Source organism: Orycteropus afer, unplaced genomic scaffold (assembly GCF_000298275.1).
Source record: "Orycteropus afer afer isolate SDZICR_OR568_19922 unplaced genomic scaffold, OryAfe1.0 scaffold00239, whole genome shotgun sequence".
Lineage (NCBI taxonomy): Eukaryota > Metazoa > Chordata > Mammalia > Tubulidentata > Orycteropodidae > Orycteropus > Orycteropus afer.
Window position 1 is genome coordinate 4,617,560 of NW_006921826.1, and position 21,178 is coordinate 4,638,737.

The 21,178-nt window shown below is 42.0% G+C and overlaps 1 protein-coding gene across 1 annotated transcript in view; it reads left to right on the forward strand.

The window, feature by feature from the left end:
- The first annotated feature begins 918 nt into the window (after positions 1-918).
- The window catches only part of KIF26B (kinesin family member 26B), a 781,172-nt gene continuing 760,912 nt past the window's right edge, over positions 919-21,178 (forward strand). Inside the window, exons 1-2 of the mRNA XM_007949154.1 lie at positions 919-981; positions 1,799-2,200. Coding sequence (XP_007947345.1) covers positions 919-981; positions 1,799-2,200 — 465 coding nt within the window. The remainder of the gene's footprint in view (positions 982-1,798; positions 2,201-21,178) is intronic.

A 21,178-nucleotide genomic window follows, 5' to 3' on the forward strand; every position in this document is an offset into this window, starting at 1 on the left:
CTCCTGCTGCACCCCAGCTCCAGGCTCGCGCAGTGGTGTTTCATTAGCGCCCTGGACACGGGCCACTCACCAGTAACTTCCCTGCAAGGCACGAGATTTACGACCTCCCTCCGCCCCCCTCCCCGACTCGCGGACTCGCAATGTCAGGCAGGAGAGCCGCAACATAAAATGGAGCCCGACCGGCACGGCGGCGGCAGCCAGGCGGCGGGCACAGCGGCAGCACTCGCAGGCTCTCGGGCCGCGGGGACGCGTTTTTCGAAGCTCCGCGCTGCGCCCTGGCTCACACGCGCGCCCTAACCACCGACTGCTCCGGGGCGAGACGGAGCCGCCCCCTCTCCCTGCCCTCGCGGAACTGTCAGGCAAAACGGGCAGACGGATATTGGCTCCGCAAGACGCCGAGGCTCCTCCCCGAGTCTGGATCTTTATATTTTTGGAGAATTTCTTTTAACTCAGTTACAAACCTCGGTGAAGGAGACAAGTTCCTACACCCGGCTCCGCTCACGGAGTCCGCGCGCCGGGCGAGGCGAGGCGAGGCGACGGCTCGCCCACCTTTCCTGCAGCTGCCGCGTGTGGTGATTTTTATTCCTATTTTCAATCGTGGAGGAAAACGGACTTACTTGGCTGAGGAAAATGCTAATTGTCTGAATGTGACCGTGACCAGAAAACGTGTGACTGGAAGGAGCAGAAGATGAAGAAAAGCATTATTTGAAGAGAATAAACCATCCACCCCAGCCTTCTCTGAAAATTGGTGCTATTACATCTGGGGTCAATTTCCTTTATTTTTTCTTCTCTTCAAATCAAGAAAGCTTGACTTGAGGGCAAAGAGACATCCCCTACCACTGGGGAATCTTTCGGGCTTGAAAACCCGTTGGATGTAGCGTTATTGGAATATTTAGACAGTACTCTGGATAAATCACCATGAATTCGATAGCTGGGAATAAAGAGAGGCTTGCAGTCTCCACCAGGGGCAAGAAATACGGGGTAAGTTGGGATGGGGACAATGCAGAGACGCTATCGTAGACCCTCTAGGCCGGGAAGTCCTCCCCCGCTGGCTTTCCGGTAGCGTGGGGTCCACGGGTCCGCTCCGTGCAGCCGTCAGTCGGGCTGGGAGGCTGCAGTCCTGCTCCCGCTGCGGAGGCGCCACCACCGGTGCCGACGCCGGTGTATGCGTGCGCGGAGGCGGGTCTGCAGTCAGCACGCCGGCCCACTGTCCCTGATCTCGCAATTTTCTCAGTCTCTTCGTTCCTTCCCTGCCCTGCACCCATAACTTTTGCAGCATTCCTGCACTTTTAAGCAGTTATACTGAATTTGAGGGCTTCCTATGAATTTTCTACCGTTCCTCGGATCGTGTTCCTGGAGCCAGGAGATCCTTTCATTTACCTTTATGATCCGGAGGGCTGTACCCCGAATGAATTAAAATCTAGAAATCCCCGTCCCCCGGGATGAGATCTCCCAGGATCTTGGACCTGGGCCTTTGCTGGGGTGGGTGCAGTGTTCAAAAGGCGGGGTACGGAACCTATGGGTTCTCCCTCCAGAAACCGTTTAAAATCCCTGACCTGAAGAGGGGTCGGCCGGTGCCCCGGAACCCTCGCAGGGTGCACCCGGGCGGGAGGATTCACTTAAGGGCAATTAATGAGACCGAGGCCGATATGACCTCAGGACTTGAAGGGGCCGGGAAGTGGCGCCAGTTCGCGCTTGGCGGCGCGCAGACCCCCATGAGGGAGTCCCCAGCCCCGCTCCTGGGCGCGGGAACTAGCAGCCCCTGCAGCTACTGCAACCGGCATGTCTCCCCTGGCAGGTGAATGAAGTCGGCTCGCCCACCAAGTCCTCAGCGCCCTTCTCCCCGGAGAGCTGGTACAGGAAAGCTTACGAAGAGTCGCGCGCCGGGAGCCGGCCCACACCCGAGGGCGCAGGGTCGGCGCTGGGCTCGTCGGGGACTCCGTCCCCCGGCTCAGGCACCTCTTCCCCGAGCTCCTTCACCGGCTCTCCGGGCCCTGCCTCCCCAGGCATCGGCACCAGCTCGCCGGGGTCCCTGGGCGGCTCGCCAGGCTTTGGTACAGGCTCCCCGGGCTCCGGCAGCGGCGGTGGCTCCTCCCCGGGCTCGGACCGCGGCGTCTGGTGTGAGAACTGCAACGCCCGCCTGGTGGAGCTGAAGAGGCAGGCTCTGAAGCTGCTGCTCCCGGGCCCCTTCCCCAGTAAGGTGAGTGCCTTGGCGGGACAGGGTGGGGCGGGAGAGGCTTGGGCGGACCGCAGCCCAGAGCTCCTGCTCCGCAGCCTGCCGCAGCTGCGAGGGCGGCGGCGAAAACGCTCCTCGCCAGCCCCAGGCGCCGGGAGGCGCTAGGGCTGCTTGGCGTCTTAGGGGGCGCTGGTACGCCCCAGGCAGTAGCAGGCCCTGAGGTCCAACAACGCCTTGGCCTGGACAGAGAGCTGGCTCCAGAGCTTATGGTGCGCCCGCTGTCTTAGGCCTCACTGTCCTTGGAGGATCCCCCCAGGTTGTTTGTCTAGCTAGCCCATCCTTTAGAGTTCCCTTTCTGTGCTCCCAGCATCTGCTTCTCCACCCTGTTCGCTGTGTGCTGTGTACCATCCCCGAAGACCCTCTCCTGGCACATCCAAAGACCTTTGCGCGTGGCAGGCCCCGGAACTTGGCTGACACCAGCACTGGGGGTTCTTCCCTTTCTCTCCTTCCTCCTTGCCCCGACTGCCATACTCTCAGTTTTTTTTCTCCCTACCCCACCAGTGATCCTTTACGAATATATCAATGGAAACAGTGAAAGCAAGCTGAAATTTAGGAGTCAGTGTTTCTCATTGCCTGCTTGTGGGTTGTTCCTTCTCCAGATTACAGAAACAGAAACACAAACACATAATGGACAGCCAGTATTTTTTCCTTAAAGTTTTGTGTGCCTATCTAAGGAAGGTTCAGGGGCGGAAAGCTCCTCTGAGCAGAGCCAGGCTACCTCCTTGTCTACTCCAGCACTAAGCACATTGGTTCCTCCATAGTAACCCTGCAGGCGTTTGTGACCCGCCTAGGAGCTCCCAGAGTGTAACACAATGCAATTGTATTTGCACTGCTGGGTCCAAGTACTATCAAATGATAATATTTACTCTTTCACTTCAGAGACTCTTATCAGTGGTTAAGAGAGAAATATCAAGAACACAGTGAATTGCTGTGGAAGTTTCTAACACTGTTTACTCAATGGCATTTTCTGGTTTATATTTCTGTGACTTTTGAAATGAAATATTGTGATTTCGAGTAGCAGAGTTTAGAAATAACTGCATCTGCTTGCCTCATCTGCTTATCCAAATACACATTGATGCTTTACATGCAAGGGTTAAGTTAAACAAATATCCACAGATGTTGTAAAATGTGGAAAATTGCACCAGGAGAATTGGTGTTATGAATCCAGACCTTATCTAAAGAATAATTAACTCGTGGATTGTTGTCAGAATGCCATTTTGGTACTTCAGTAATAAATTCATCAGGGCACTCTAAGAATAAACCTCAGAGAATCTAAAAGCTTATTTCACTCTTTTGTGTGCTGGACCATCCAAGTTAATATCATTTCTTCACTGACAGATTTATTTGCTCTTTCTGGCATTCGTTCATTATTTATTGTTTTCCTACCACATTCAAGGTACTGTGTCAGGCATAGCAATGGAAATAACATTCTTGTCCACATGGAGCTTATATTCTTATGGAGGATATAGACAGTAACCACAAAATGCACAATTCAAAATTTATTCACATTTGTGGTAAGTACTATGAAGAATGTAGAGTACTTTGAAATTGTATGAGGAGGACTTTATCATCTGATAGAGATTTGAAGAGCTTTGATCCTTAAGGATATAAAATCTGATATTTGGCAATTCTAGTAAGTTTCAGTGCACCAAATTATTTTAGAACATTCTTGAGGCCCTGCTCTTATAATCAGTTTTTATAATTGTTTTCTCTTTCCCAGTGTGAGTGCTCCTTTGTGTGCAAAGGTAAATCAAAATATAATCTTCTCACAAAAAAGGAAAGGGGAAGGAAAATTATCTACAGGAAGAAGAAACAAATCTTAAAACTTATGTGTATCCATCATGTTTTATGGAGTCATTTGACAAACTGGATTTTTGTTTTTGTTGAAGTAGCCTGGAAAATTCATTAACAGTGCTATAGGAGGCAGCTTGATGGATTTGTCAGTTTTATTTATGTGATGAAATGCAGGTGATGTTGGGAAACTGATGATATTACCAGAGTAAGGTGAGGGTGTTAGAAGAAACTCCGGGGTCCACATCATCTTATAGCCAGCCATCATGCCTAGAAGAGAGCTGTCAGTCATGGGGACAGTCCCATGGGATCACTCTTAAGTGCACACATGAATACCATACAGTGCTGCAATTGCCTGAATTTTATAAGCAAGACAGTGAAGCGTAACATTTAGTGAAGGACAGTGTACACAACCTAACCAGCATCTTAGGTGCTTTGGACTAGCTCACTGTTCATATTAAGATGTGGGATCTCAATATTAACTACAAAGTATCCTTCTCCATATCATTGGGAGTAATAACTTTAGCTGTTTTTTTTTTTTTAAATATTTTTAAAGTATATTTTAAAGTATTTCAAATTAGGTATAATTTCCATTACATTTTTAAAGTTTGCAGCATTTTAAGCAAACAAATACCATGTTCTCTCGTGTACTATTAAGGGAGGGCCATATAACTCAGAGACAAAGCTTTCTTCTTCCCAGAGCTGGATTTACAAGCAGAACCCTGTAGCCCTCAGGCACAGAAGAAGTTAAGTTTCATTAGAACAAGAGATGTCATTGTGACTCCAACATGTAGCTTTCCCTATACAGTAAGACTCTAAAAGATAAAAATGTTTTTTGAGGTGGAATTAGCAAATATCATCTTTGTAATTCACCTAAGATGCTTGACTGTGTTTGGGGGATATTTCCTTAGATAGTGTATCAAATTCTCCTAGGTGGTATTAGTGGTTCAAACCTACCAGCCACTCCTTGGAAGGAAGGTTGGGCAATCTACTTCCATACTGATACTGCCTCGGAAACCCGAGGAGGGGTCGCTATGAGTCGGATCCAACTCCACGGCAGTGGGTTTGTTTTTGGGTAGGTGGTATTAAAATTTTGTAGGTAACAATTTTAAAAGTCAAAGGCAGCATAGCACATTCAGGAACCTTACTATTTTAAGATAGATTTGGGTTGTAGTCCTTTCTACACCACTGATTTACTTTGTGACATTGAGTAAATCAGTTTACCTCTCTGTTTCAGAACTTTCCCATTCATCTGATAAGAATGTTAGAATGTGGCAAAAATTATTTACAATGAGGATTAGTGCCTAAGGCATTTGACTGCTAACCAGAAGGTTGGTGGTTCAAACCCACCAGCCACTCCTCAGAAGGAAGGTTGGGCAATGTACTTCCGTAGTGATACCACCTTGGAAACACAAGGAGGGGTCACTATGAGTCTGATCCAACTCAACAGCAGTGAGTTTTTTTTTTTGTTGTTGTTGTTAAACTAAGAAAGTACTTACATTCTTTAGAGAATGATTTAAAAATTGATGATTGTTAACTAAACAAGATTCTATTAGATGTTATGTTTTATAGAATTTAGAGTTTTTGTTACAAAACTACCCACTCTCTGTTTCTAGTTTCTTTGGTACATTTTCCTAATACCAAGCTACCTTTTGAGTTTGGTAGCACACCTTATTGAATTGCCTCAATTCTGTCTTTGGGACAATTGGTGAAGGAGGGTGGAGAAGTGCTGGAGAGCCCATGCATGGCATCTGGTTGCTCATAGGAGTCAGTGAGTGGCTCCAGTAGGGGCCTGCAGTGTAACCACTCAGTTCTGAGCACTCTTACATAGTCATGTGGCCACAGAATAACAGGGCTTCATGGTAGAAGGTAATACAGCTTGAAGTTTCCAACTTGGGCAACTGGTCAACAGTGTGGACAGGTATAGTGCTGAGGAAGGCAATAGGGGGAGACACCTATTTGAACAGTGCTCAGAGAGAAGGATAATAATGGATTTGGGGTTTGATGCATTGAGTGTGAAATTTCTAGAAAGAGATGAATAGTGGGGCCAGATTTAGGAACAAAATGCAGTATGTTGTTGGCTCTCTCAACACTCTGAAATGTAAAAGTGACACCTGTGAGTTAATGATGCTCTAGGTTCATCCTTTGAAATAGCAACTTACCTGGGTGAGTAGAAATTTATGCCTGGTGGCGGGTTATAAAACACTCTGATTGACTTTTATTGCCTCAGTGGGTACAAAAGTGCTTACTGGGTTTATAGCATTTTTTTTTTTTTTTCTTTTTCAAGTGGAAGTGTTCAGATAAAACAGAAGAGTGTGGACTTATAAAGTGTTGGAACTTAAGTGAAAGCAATCCTTTTACACATTGCAGTACTCCAGTGTATAAATATAAACTATTTCATTTCTAGTGGCAAGAGCATCTTTCTCATTTTATAGACAGACCAGACACCAGCCAGAAATACCTCATTAGGGACCAAGGAATGAATTCTCCATCTTCAAGCTGTTCTGGATCAGTCTGATACCTGTGACAAAACTTTTGAATTGACGGTGTAAATTCCACAAAATGTCAGCCCAATGGAATTCCCTGGAGTAAGCAGATAGTGCTCTAGGTTGACAAAAGGTTATCAGACATCTGGTCATTTTCATATCAATCAAAGAAAATCTTCCTTCATGTACAAAAAGGTTCAGAACTATGTTCCTTTATGATTTTTTTCTCAGTCTCATGTTCTGGGTCCATTTATAAAGCCCCAGAAATATCAGGAAGATAAGCCAGACATAGGGTGGAAGATGAAAGAAAGGAATGCATTACAGAGGTTAAAAAACACCAAACGTGGACTCTAAATAGCCAGAGCCCGAGTGAGTCTAGACTTGGGAGACATTATGTAAGTCTAGACATCTCCCTCAGTTCCATAACAAGAGCATGAAAAAATTATTCAAAAGGTCTCCTATAAGCCATCATAACTGACTTTATAAATAGATGAAATAGACATTATATTTTAAGTATTTACTAATTTTGAGAGAATTCTAGGTGAAATGTTCTTCCCAGAACATATATGGCAGTTTTCATGAAGTTTCACTTTAGTTCTGAAATGCTGTTGTTATTTCTTTGAGATACTTGTGATTTAACCTTAACCATTTCAGAAGTATTTTAAAGGATAGCCTAACAGATAATATCAGTAATGGAAAAGTCCTGCAACATTTATCTTTGAAAAATTTCTGAAACCATATAGGAGCCATTGAAAGCCTTCCCAGTAGAAATGTGTGCAGTGATCTCTTCCTTTAGGTTGAGTGAGCTATGGACTGATGGCATTTCATTCTACCAGACATTTAATTGTGAACAAACATGGTCCGTTTTTGTAGTAACTTAATTCACTTTGCAAAAATCCCCGGCCTGTAATAATTTCTTCTACACTCATTGCAGATAGGATTATTGCATTAGAAATGTGATTTTTTAAATGACTGGGGCTAGTAATTTGTCAGCATTTGGAAGGATTAAGTCAATTAAAATTTCAGCCACATCACTTGCTCTTTGGCATTCCATCATAGATCATACCATTCACCAGCTAATGATAATAATGATAATGATAATAATAATAAATGGCTAACAGTTATTGTCCTTATTATATGCCAGGCACTGTACTAAGATGCACACACTTGTACATACATACATACATAATCCCATATAGCAAAATGGTGATGAACATAATTTCTTTTCTTTACCCTGGAATTCTAGGTGGTTGACACATATGGTTAAAGGTCACGAAATGAAGCATGAGAAAAGATGCAAAGAACAGAGAAATCCAAGCACATTTTCTTCCAAAAGCCACTGAAGATCACTCTTGGTATAACTGCCTGAGAGGGAGACCCCTGCTTGGGAGAGAATGTTATGATTATTTTTCTTGGGCTCACAGATGGTGACTTGGCTTTGTGGGGGAGAGTGGGAAAAAATATGTAGGTTGTCAAGATTCTGAGCTGAGTAATTTTCTTGGCTGGATGTAATAGGGGAAAAAGGAACTTCCTCATATTTATATTCACCCAGTTGAGACTGCTGTCAGCCCTCTCTGAACAGAAACCTTGCCTGAGGGCCCTGTCTTGACCTTTGGAGAGGATTAAGGTTTCTGTGCCAAGTCAGCAGGCTGCCAGGCTTCTGCTCTTCTCTGACCTCTCAAAGGTTACAAATTGGTTGGTGTTCGCAGGGTTCACCATCTCTTTTCAGAAATACCAAACTAATTTCCTTTTACCAGTATCTTAATTAAAGGGCTGTTCATAAGCATCTTTACCATTATTATTTTTAACCTCTGTGGTCTTATGGGGGAGCTCTGGTAGCGTAGTGCCTAAGGCACTTGACTGTTAACCAGAAGGCTGGTGGTTCAAACCCACCAGCCACTCCTTGGAAGGAAGATGGGGCAATCTACTTCTGTAGTGATACTGCCTTGGAAACCCAAGGAGGGGTTGCTATGAGTCGGGTCCGACTAGACGGCACATAACAACAACAACAACATGGTCTTATGGGAGCTCTGGTGTCATAGTGCCTAAGGCATTTGACTGCTAACCAGAAGGTTGGCGGTTCAGATCCATCAGCCACTCCTCGGAAGGAAGACTGAGCAATCTACTTCCGTAGATCACTACTGCCTTGGAAACCCAAGGAGGGGTCTCTGTGAGTCGGACCTGACTCGACAGCAGTAAGTTAAATTTTTTTTTATGGTCTCATTGTGGCCAGGGGAGCATTGTTTAGAATGCTGACTCATGGTGACTTTGTACACAGTGCAACAAAACACTGCCTGGTCCTAGGCCATCCCCACAATTGGTTGTGGATCAGACTGTTGTGATCCAAAGGATTTTCATTGGCTGATTTTCAGAAGTAGATCGCCAGGCCTTTCTTTCTCTTCCATCTGGAAGCTCCGCTGAACCCTATTCAGCATCATAGCAACATGCAGGCCTCCAGTGACAGGTGCTGGTTGCACGTGATGTGTACTGGCTGGGAGTTGAACTGGGTCTCACATGTGGAAGGTGAGAATTCTGTCACTGAATCATGGTTTATCTTTATGTATTTTCCCTCATTATTTCATTTAGATACAGCTTACCTGATCAGGAGCTGTTAACCCCTTGAGGACAAAGTCCATGTCTCCATGTCATATTGACTGTGTTATAGTTTCAAGTTGACCTACTACAATGGGGGCCAATCCAGGAGGTGCTCAGGAGATGTGTATGAAATTTGGAATAAAACTGACCCAAATATCCTGTCTTACTCTCTTACATACACACTTGACATGCTTTTGAATCTAACTTACTTTTTACAGAGGGGGAATCTGGGAGGGGATGCTAGAGTGGCTTTTTTTAGTTGTTGTTGAATCAAACAGAAACCAACAGAGCAGCCAAGAATTAGGCTAACGAAGAACCAGGTGTCCTTCTGCATTCTTAGAATCCAGCTCACACTTGTGAGTGTGGTTATGTTACCAACTGGATATACAGCCACACATCATTTGTTATAGTTGGTTTTCAATTTTACAGTTTGCTTATTAAAACATCTCTTTTGGATAAATTGTCATATTTTGAATGTGTAAAACATTTACGTGTTTCAAAAGTCTATAAACCTCTTTGAAAGGTTGACTCAGAAGTTATTCTACCTATTAACATCCTTCTGCATAGATTATATTGTTATTACCTTTTGGTTTATTGTTCTAGTATTTCTTTTTGAAAAACAAATATATGTGTGTATGCATGTATAGATGTATATTGTATGTGTATACATATATGCTTAATTTTCTTCCTTTCTTAAACACAAGGAAGCATACTACATAAACTCTCCTGCATAGTGCTTTTTTCATTTGAAATTGTTTCCTGGCGATTACTCCATACAATACATAAAACGCATTTTCATTCTTGAGATCTTTATAATGTGAAATCTTTCCTAGGAACATGGAATGTCTTTCCATTTGAACAAGTCCATTTTTCAATTTTTTATGTTTTCCTTATATAAGCTTTGCACATTTTGCGTTACATTTATTTTTAGGCATTATATCTTTTTTTTGTTGTTGTTATTATATACAGGGTCTTCTCTTCCATGATCTCTTCTAATTGATCATTGTTGTATGAAAAATATTAATATATATGTCACATTATTGCCTTTTAAAATTCATTAATGTCATTTTTTAAAAATGAATAAATTCTAAAGAAGTCATCTTTTACAAATGAAGATATTATTCTTTTCTTTTGCTTTTTTGATGCCATTAATTGTTTTTTCTTATTTATTGCATTGGTTAATACTTCCAATACAATGTTAAGTATTAGTGATATAGTAGGCATGTTTTCCCATTAGGCAAGATGTTAGCTTTTGGACTGAAACTTTTTTAAATTAAGGAAGGATCTATCAATTTACATATTACTTAGTTTTTGTTAGGAATGGATATTATATTATGCCCAATGACTTTTCAGTATTTAGGGAGATGATCATATGGTTCTTCTCCTTCGATATGTAAATATTGTGAGTTATTATAATTAATTTCCTAATAATGAACCATCTTTACATTCCCATAATAAACTCTGCTTGGTAATGACATGTATATTTTTAACATGTTGCTGGATTCAGTTTGCTTGTGGGTGTGGTTTGCTAATACTTTTGCTAATAATTTTTTTGCTTTGGTATTAATAAGTGACAAAGCACTTTTTGTTTCTTCTTATGTACCAGCTATAGTTCTATGCCACATTATAACCAAGATGTGTAAATGATAAAAATTCTTTCCCAGGAGCAACCCACATTCTAGCATTAGAGACAGAGAAGGAAACAGAGTTAGCACACAAGATAGTAAGTGCTGGACCAGAGTCCACACAGGCTGCTTCAGAGCACAGGAAGGTGATACTCCCATTGGCTTTTGAAGGGTGAGACTCACTCAGCATATGATCATGGTAAAACCTGTGTGTTCCAGGCAGAGAGAACAGCAAACATAAGGCACAGAGGCATAATACACAGTCAGTAGACTTGGTGAGCTTAAGTGGTACAGTGTCACCATAGCACATACTGTGAATGGGTGAGTGACCGGCTGGAAAGTTGGCAGGGAGAAGGTGAGTGGCCTTGTAGGCTAAGAAGTCTGGATTTTACCCATTAGGTGTGGGCAGCCATTGAATGGCTTTCAGAAAGGGAATGAAATGATCAGATGTGCATTTGAGAAAGACTGGTCTGTGATAGTAAGATAGAGGATGGTTTGGAAGAGAGTGCCACTGAGACCAGTTAGGAGACCCATCACCTTGGCTTGGGTGAAAGAAGATGCAGACTTGAACTAAGGCAGTAGTGGTAGAAATGAAAAGGTAACTATAGACCTGATAGATACTGTAAACAGAAAACTCATGATGAGTGGCAGCTGAGATACAGGGTGAATGGGAAAGGAAGAAGATGATCCATTCTCCCAGGTTTTGGGCTAGGGTAAGTGTGTAGACAGTGCTGCCATTTGTTGAGTTGGAGAATACAGGCAGAAAGAGGGTTTTTGATTCTAGGCTTTGTTTTTAAGGATGACTATGGCCAATAAGGACCATGGCTAAGGCAATTGGCTGCTAACCAAAAGGTCAGTGGTTTGACTCTATGAGCTGCTTCATGGGAGAAAGACGAGGCAGTCTGCTTCTGTAAAGATTTATAGCCTTGGGAAGCCTGTTGTTGTTGTTGTTATGTGCTGTTGAGTCGAACCCGACTCATAGTGACCCCTCCTTGGGTTGCTGAGGCAGTATCACTATGGAAGTAGATTGTCCAACCTTCCTTCCAAGGAGTGGCTGGTGGGTTTGAACTGCCAGTCTTCTGGTTAGCAGTCAAGTGCCTTAGGCACTGTGCTACCAGAGCTACCTTGGAAAGCCTATGGGGTCACTATGAGTCAGAATCAACTCGATGATAGTTGGTTTGGTTTGGGTGGCTAATAAAATTGATTTGGACTCAGTGGATCTTGAGGTGGAATGGTCCGGTGTGGTCCAATTGGTTCTCTAGACCCAGAACTGGAAACATGGATCTCAGAACTGTCAGCATGAAGGAGGTGGTGGAATCCACTGATAGGATCTCTTCTCCATAGAGAATATGCAGAGTGAGACGATAGATGAGTATGGAATGGTGGGGACCATTGACATAGAAGGGATTGGCAACATGAAAAGCCAAGGAGATGAACCATGGCGGAGACATTAGAAAAGGGAGAAGAAAATAGGGGAAATGGTATCATGGAAACTCCAGGAGGAGAAAACCTCAGAAGACAAGAGTGATAAAAGGTCAGATACTTTATTAGATTAAGGAGGTAAGGACTAAGGTTTCCACTCAATTGGCAAATAGGAAGTCACTGGGATCTTTGCTAGAAGAGTTTCTGGCATCATAGAGAAAGGTCTTGTGGAGAGGTAAGGACAACTGAGGTAGCATTTGAGATATTGAGGACATTTTTGAGGTTCAGAGAGGCAAGGCTTTTTCCATTTCTTGAGGATTTTCTTACCTTAATTATGAGGATCCCGTCAACAGACTTGGGTGTACAATTAGGCTTCATCACTTAGTATGTTACCTTGGCCAAGTCACTTAACCCTGAACCTGTCTTTTCTCATCTATACAGTGTGTGTGTGTGGGGGGGTCCTATCAGTGTGTGTGTGTGTGGGAGGTAATGATAGGACCCCCCAGACACCCCAAGAATTTTTATGAAGATTCAGTGAAATTGAGATGATATTCAGCCATCACTTTTTATTGTTCCTCCGAGAACTTTTCATAGGCAATTGAATACCACACATTCTAAATGTTGTGAAAAGATACTCGTTTCTTTTTTTGTCAGTACTCTCACATCAGAATAGGAAAGCAGCAGTCAGAGGAATGGAACATTCAGCCTGTCTCCTTTCCTGTTTCTTCACTTCCAAGTAAATAAAGCACCTTATTTATTAATTTGTAGGGTGGCTCCACAGAAAATTTAGGGAAGCCCAGTTGATGAAAATAGCTACTCTAGTTAGTTGAGATGCCAGGAATATGGATTGAGATTCTTTGTCACAGATGGAAATTCCTTCTTTAAGCCTTGCCCTCTCACAGCCCTTCAGGGTGTGTTGCAGAAGTTGCTTTTTGTGTGTTGAGGCTGACTTTGCTGGTGAATGAAGGAAAGCAGAGTTCCCCAATGATTTTGCTTGTGATGTGCCCATCTGAGGAGCACCAGGAATTTGGCCTTATCTGCCTGGCAATCTAGTTTTATCTTTCCTAGACAGTTTTCTTTGCAGTTGTAGTTTGCTGATCTTATCACATCAATTGCAACCAGACTCTGAAGGACTCTAGACATAAAGAGACTCTTCCTCACCAATGTAGTATTTCCTGAGGATAGCTCCCAGAGCTAGAGTTGACCTGGGTGGAAGGGTTCTTATAAATTTATATGAAAAAAAGAGTAGCTATTCTTAATACTGCTGTATAAGTCAAAGTATCAGAAGGCTCTGGAATATACTAACTTCTTTTGAAAGGAGTAATGTATCTTAAGTATTATAAACTAAGGAGCTCTGATGGCATAGTGCCTAAGGCACCTGACTGCTAACCAGAAGGCTGGTGGTTCAAACCCACCAGCCACTCCTCGGAAGGAAGGTTGGGCAATTTACTCCCGTAGTGGTACTGCCTCGGAAACCCAAGGAGGGGTCACTAGGAGTTAGATTCGACTTGGCGGCATTGAGTTTATTATAAACTAGGCTACAACTGAGATTATTTTTATTCATCTCTTCTGCTTTATAAAGTTTAAGTTCAATACTTTTGACAACTACAAAAATTCTTGAAAAAAATTTAGCTTTCCACCAGCCTTATTTGAAAATCATAGATAATTCTTACAAGCAAAATTTTCTTGTTTTTTTTAAATTTTTTTGAAAGCGTTAACTGAAAATAATTATAAGTTAAAATCTACCACCTCAGTGGTGACATATGTAAACTTTTAATTACTCCTTTATCTAATTTGAGTGATGGCTGGGATTTGTAATTGCTAATTCAGGAATTATTGGAAGATAAAACAGGAACTTGTAGAGCTTGAGATTGTTGTTTGGTATAATTCTATCTTTTAATTAGCAGTGATGAATAATTATACTCTCCCATGAAACACTGTTATCATAGTGGTTGCTTTTTTAGTTGTAATCACTACCCTACTCCTTCTAACTAGTGGTTTCAGGAAGCAATAGGACACTTGCATATTAACTGATTACAAAGCAACAGCAATAACAACACCCAAAAGCTGTTGAAATATCTAACCAAATACAGAAAATATTCAAATTCAGGGAAACAACCAATAGCCATTGTTTAGGGGGAAAAAAAAAATCAACGGCTAGCTCAATTAGGTGTCTTTCCCACTGAGGTGATTTGTGTGTGGCTCCTGAAGAGTCAGTCCTAAATGTCATCTCCACATCCCACAGCTGTGAATTTAGCACCACTTGTCCTAAGCCAAGACAGGCAGCATGGCCTAAGCCAAGACAGGCAGCCATCTCTGACATTTCTGAAGGATAGTTGGGGATAGGAGTAGGAGAGGGGGAGGAGGAGGAAGAAGGATAAGTGAGAGGGTAAGAGAAATGGAAAATAGATAGGGTGTTGCTGGTCACCGTTCCCTTCCCTATCTACACTTTCAGATATTTAGATGAAATAGGACTGTCCTTATCTAGAGAAAAACGGTTGCTGTGAAGTCAATTCTGACTCGTGATGACCCTGTGTGTCTCAGAATAGAACTGCACTTCACTTGGTTTTTAATGGCTGATTTTTCAGAAATAGATCACCAGACGTTTCTTCTGAGGCACCTTTGGTTGAACTCGAAACTATCGGTCAGCTGCCAAGTGCATTGACCACTTATATTGTGTACCACCCAGGGAGTCAGCGGTTCAATCCTGCCTCCAGTACTAATTAGCGTTGTGATCTTGGACAGGTCACCTAGCTGGCTTGTGACTTAAGACGGTGAGAATTAGTGGTTTCTAAATTCCTTTCAAGTCTTTGAATCTCTGAAGCTGAAGAGAAGCCCAGAGAAGTTATGGAGCTCAGTCCTTGTGCTGTAGTTCCAGAGAGGTATGCTTGACAAAATCCTATACAAATTTCTGACTGAACCAAGAGCCTGGAGCATATTTGAAGCGGCCACATTTGTAGGACTTCACACCCTCAGCCAGTATGTGGCTGCTTTGTTGGCTAGCCAATGCACCGCCATCTCTGACATTTCTGCCTTTGGAATTTAGATCATAAATTGTCCGATGAGATTCTTAATGAAGGCTTCACTTGATTGTCTTTTGTATTTGTAACCAAGAATAAACTTAGACAAACAAAGGAACAATGATATTTTAAGAGCAATTTAGTAAGAAATGTCTGAGGAATATGTGTTGCCTTAGATGTAAAGACTGCTTACTCTGTTTTACATTAAAAATGTCTGCTGTGTTGATTAGGATTTGCAAATAATTTGTGGAGCATTCTTCCTATGTAACAATATAGGAACACAGATCTCCATTTTGTTCATTATTCTTAAATTCTCTGTTTAACTTAAAAAACAAACAAACAAAAACTTTTGTACCCTTTGATTTCTCTTTCTTTTGTTCTGCTCCTTCAAATATCTAGATAGGGCCATAGTTGTTTAGGCCAATATTTACATATCACGTGTACCATGTAATGATTTGGGTTTAATAATCCTGTGTTCTTTGATGCTGTGGTCTGGATAAATGCATGTAGCAGATAGCTGACTTAACAAGGTCCACTCACTTATTATAGATTTTTCTCTTTTACTACTACCCTGGGCTGCCTTTTAAAAATACTGACTTGCTGTGCAGTATCTCCCTTTTATTTCAGCAAAAATACTTTATTTTTAAATTTTTTATGCTAAACACAACCCAGGGAGCAGAGATACTAAGAGGAGAGCTTCATTTTGCCTTTACCAGCCCAGAGCTCAGTAGGATAGGACTTTGGAACAAATATAGTTGAAAACAGGCACAGAGCAGCAGGAGCACCACTTGTTACTCCTTTTTCTTCCATTAAGTCCTCTGCACGCACCTAAGAAAAAAACCAAACCAGTTACTGAGTTGACTGTAACTCATTCAGACTCCATATTTGTCAGAGTGGAACTGTATTCTGTAGGGTTTTCAATGGCTGCTTTTTTGGAAGGATTATCACCAGGCCTTTCTTTCAAGGTACCTCTGGGTGAATTCTAGCCACAAATCTTTTGGTTAGTAGCCAATTGCTTAATGGTTTGTACCACCCAGGAACTCATGCACATGCTATATTATTGGAGCATTAATAGAGTGTTCTACAGCCAAACACACTCAACTCAAACCCTCCATGCAAATTTTTGTCCTTTATGTACTTTATTTATCCTCTTATTCTTTCCCCCTATGTTTGTTCATGTAATAATTTCTGAAATTTCTAAGAAGTCATTATAATGGCTCTGTGTGTGTCCTTGAGCACTTGGTAGGCCAATGGGAGCCCTGAAGGAAGCATACAAGTTGCTAACAGGGTAGACATCCTGTCTCAGGTTTCAGACATTGTTAGGCAGAAGCTTTTATTGCAGGTCAAGGGAGCTAATAAAGTGGGGTGTGCAATTAAAAGGGCATTCAGCAGAGAAGGACGGCTAACCACTAACTGTCTTGGCTGGCTGGGAGATGAAGCAGGGTGGCAGCTGCAAGTCTGTTAATGATGGCTTTACAACCATATTTTTGCAGCCAAGGCGGTAAATGTGATACGAAAGCCCTGTTTTAATATGCCTGATTTAATATGCCTCTTCCTGTGTGAGACATCCACTGGGGGAAGGAAGTTGCTAGACTCTGGGCTTTTTTGTGGTGGTGGTGGTTGTTAGGTGCCATCAAGTCCATTCTGACTCCTAGAGACTCTGTGTGTAACAGAACAAAACACTGGCCTGTCCTGCACCATCCTCACACTCATTGCTATGTTTGCAGCCACTGTTATCAGCCTGTCTCATTGAGGGTCTACCTCTTTTTTGCTGAACATCCACTTTCCCAAGCATGATGTCCTTCTCCAGGGACTGATCCCTCCTGATAATATGACCAAAGTACATGACACAAAGTCATCCTTCTTGCTCCGTAGGAGCATTCTGGCTGTACTACTTCAGAGACAGATTTGTTCATTCTCTGGCAGTCCATGGTATATTCAATATTTTTCCCAATACCATAATTCACAGGCATCAATTCTTCTGTGATCTTCCTTATTCATTGTCTAGCTTCCGCATGCATATGAGATGGTTGAAAATACTGTGCTTTGAGTCATGTGCACTTGAGTCCTCAAAGTTTTATCTTTAAAAAGGTCTTTTACAGCAGATTTGCCGAATTCAATAGATTGATTTCTTGAACTGCTGATTCCATAGGTGTTGATTGTGAGTCCAAGTAAAATGAAATCTTTGACAACTTCAATCTTTTCTCCATTTATCATAATGTTACTTATCGGTCCAATTGTGAGGATTTTTGTTTAGGTTGAAGTGTAATCCATACTAAGGCTGGAGTCTTTGATCTTCATCAGTAAGTGTTTCAACTTCTCTTCCCTTTTCAGCAAGCAAGATTATATCATCTGTATGTTGCAGGTTGTTAATGATTCTTCCTCCAATCCTGATGCTGCATTCTTCTTCATGTTGTCCAGCTTCTTGGATTGTTTGCTCAGCATACAGACTGAATAAGTTTGGTGAAAGGATACAACCCCGACACACACTTTTCCTTATATTAAATCATACAGTAGCTCCTTGTTCTGTTTGAATGCCTGCCTTTTGGTCTATGTACAGTTTCTGCATGAATACAATTAAGTGTTCTGGAATACCTGTTCTTCTCAATGCTACCCATAATTTGTTATGATCCACATAGTTGAATGCCTTTTTATCATCAATAAAACACAGGTAAACATCTTTCTGATATTCTTTCAGCCAAGATGCATCTGACATCTACAGCGATATACTTGGTTCCATGCCCTCTTCTGAATCTGGCTCTAATTCCTGAAAGTTCCCTGTCTGTGTACTGCTGCAACTGTTTTTGAATTATCTTCAGTAAAACTTTACTTGTGTTTGATATTAATTATATTGTTAAATAATTCTCACATTCTGTTGGATCACCTTTCTTTGGAATGGATGCACATATGGATCACAAATTTTTTGGCATAGGTGAGTGAGCACTTCCAGTGTTGCATCTATTTGTTGAAAGATTTCAATTGGTATAGCATCAATTGCTAGATCCTTGTTTTTCACCAGTGCCTTCAGTGCATCTTGGACTTCTTCCTTCAGTACCATTGGTTCTAAAATAGTTGAACATTGGCCAATTTGTAGTGACTCTGTGTGTTCCTTCTCCCTTCTTTTGGTGCTTCCGGTGTTATTCAATATTTTGCCCATAGAATCCTTCAGCATTACAACTCAAAGCTTTAAGTTTTTCTTCACTTTTTCCAGCTTGAGAAATGCCAAGCATGTTTTTCCCTTTTGCTTCCCTAGCTCCAGTTCTTTGCACATTTTATTATAATATTTTGTCTTCTAGAGCTGCCCTTTGAAATATTCTGTTCAGCTCTTTTACTTCATTCATCATTTCTTCCATTCGTTTTAACTACTCTCCCTTTAAAAGCAAGTTTCAGAGTCTCTTCTGACATCCATTTTAGTCTTTTTTTTTCTGTTTTTTTTAATGACCTTTTACTTTCTTCATATATGATATTCTCGATGTCATCCCATGACTCATTTTGTCTTTGGTCATTAGTGATCAGTGTGTTAAATCTGTTCTCGAGATGATCTCTATATTCATATGGAATAGACTCATGGTTATATTTTGGCTCTCACGGACTTGTTTCAGTTTTCTTCAGCTTCAACTTAAACTTACATATGAGCAGTTGATGATCTGTTCCACAGTCAGACCCTGGCTTTGTTATGACTGATGATATTGAGATTCTCCATCATCTCTTTCCACAGATGTAGTCTATTTGATTCTTATGCATTCCATCTGGTGAGGGCTACATGTATAATTGCCATCTATGTTGTTAAAAAGAGGTATTTGCAATGAATCAGTTATTGGTCTTACAAAATTCTATCAAGCAATCTCTGGTGTCATTTCTATCACCAAGGCCATGTTTTCCAAAATCTGATCCTTAGTCTTTGTTTCTAGCTTTTGCAGTCCAATCCCTAGTAAATCCCAGTGCATCTTGAGTGTATGTTTGATCAATTTCAGACTTCAGAAGTTGGGAAAACTCTTCAATTTCTTCTTCTTTGGCTTTAATGGTTGGTGCGTAAATTTGAGTAATAGTTGTATTAACGCTTTCTCGTATGCATATGGATATAATCCTATCACTGGCAGCATTGTACTTCAGGATAGGTGTTGAAATGTTCTTTTTGTTGATGATTGTGACACCATTCTCGTCAATATGCCATTCCCTCCATAGTAAAGCATATAATTATCTGATTCAGAATGGCCAGCAATGGTCTATTTCATCACACTAATGTCTAGGATATTGATCTTTATGCATTCCATTTCATTTTTGACAGCTTCTAATTTTCCTAGATTCATACTTCATGCATTTCATATTCTGATTATTAATGGATGTTTGCAGCAGTTTCTTCTCATTTTGAGTCATGACTTATCAGCAAATGGAGATCCCAAAAGCTTTGTTCCATCCATGTCATTAATGACGACTTTACTTTGAGCCGGAACCTCTTCCCTAGTTGTATTTTGATAGAGTGCCTTCCATCCAGAAGAGAAGCTCTGATGGTGTAGTGGTTAAGGCATTTGGCTGCTAACCAGAAGGTTGCAGTTTGAACCCATTAGCTGCTCCATGGGAGAAAGATGAGGCAATTTGCTCTCATAAAGATTTATAGCCTTGGAAACCCTATGGGGGCAGTTCTACTCTGTCCTATAGGGTGTCTATGAGCTAGAAATGACTCAATGGCAGTGCATTTGTTTTTGCTACATCCTGAGGGATTCATATTCAAGCACTATGTCAGAAAATGTTTTGCTGCTACTTATAAGGTTTTCACTTGCCAACATTTTATTTTTTATTGTGATTTGGGTGAAGATTTACAGAGCAAATTCACTTTCCATACAGCAGTTCACATACACTTTGTCTCATGACATTGACCACAGTTTACCACAATGCAACAGGCCCCCTCCCACTTCCTCCCCATAGTTACCTCTTCCCAGTGTCCATCCCTCCATGCACTCCTGCCCCCTGAGCTGTCTCCCTGTGCATAAGCAGCCCTTCTTTCTCCCGTGATTGTTCTCTCCAAGGAGTGTATCTACCTCAGGTAATGTTCAACTCATATGCGTGTCTTTTGTTTGGCTGGAAACCATGGGTGTGGGTTCAATTCCAGACCTGAAGGGCAGCTAGGGGCCATAGTCTCAGTGGTTCCACAGGCTCTATCGGACAAGAAAACCTGCCCCCCCTTTTTTTTTTCTCCAAATGATTTTGAGTTTTGTTTCACATTGTTCTGCCTGTCTATCCAGGATCTCCTACATAGATCCCCTTCCAAGTGGATGACAGTAGTAGCCGGGCACCAACTAGTTCTTCTGGCCTCATAGTCGTATAGGCTGCAGATCAGATGGTGTACAACTCGCTAGGACTAATTGTTTCCATGAATTTTGGTTTTCTTCATTTTTCTTTCCTCTGGACTAGGAGAGACCCATCGTTGCATCTAGATGGCAGCTTGCTAGCTTTTAAGATCCCAGTCGCTACTTGCCAAAGTAGGAGGTGGAACAATGTTTTGTATAATATGTTAGGCCAATTGGGCTTGAAGTCCCCTGCGACTATGGCCCCAAGCCCACAGATTCAACTACTTGGTCCCTCTGGGTAGCTGGCTGTGACCAAGAAGTGACCACAAACTTGCCCCTTGTCAGCTCTATCATACACCTGGGAATTCTGATCATTCACATAAAGTTATAGGACAATTGTCTGCCAACCCGATACACGTTCTTGGATACACACTCCCCATTTCATAGACACACCTAATAGTTCAGCTGTCGACCCATCTATCCACCCATATATCCATGTTTGCCTTCACTGACAACGTTGTACTGTATGTGCAAAAGGGTTCATCTTTGTTGTCTGTACCTCCCATGTACCTCTCTATGTCTTTCTCATCCTCAATGCAGCCATATTGGTCACTCACATTTAGTACATTGCCCTTCTGTTCACCCAAATCAATACTTATCTTTATCGATCTAACAGCATTCCCTCCCCTCCCCTCCCACCCCTGGTAACCAACAA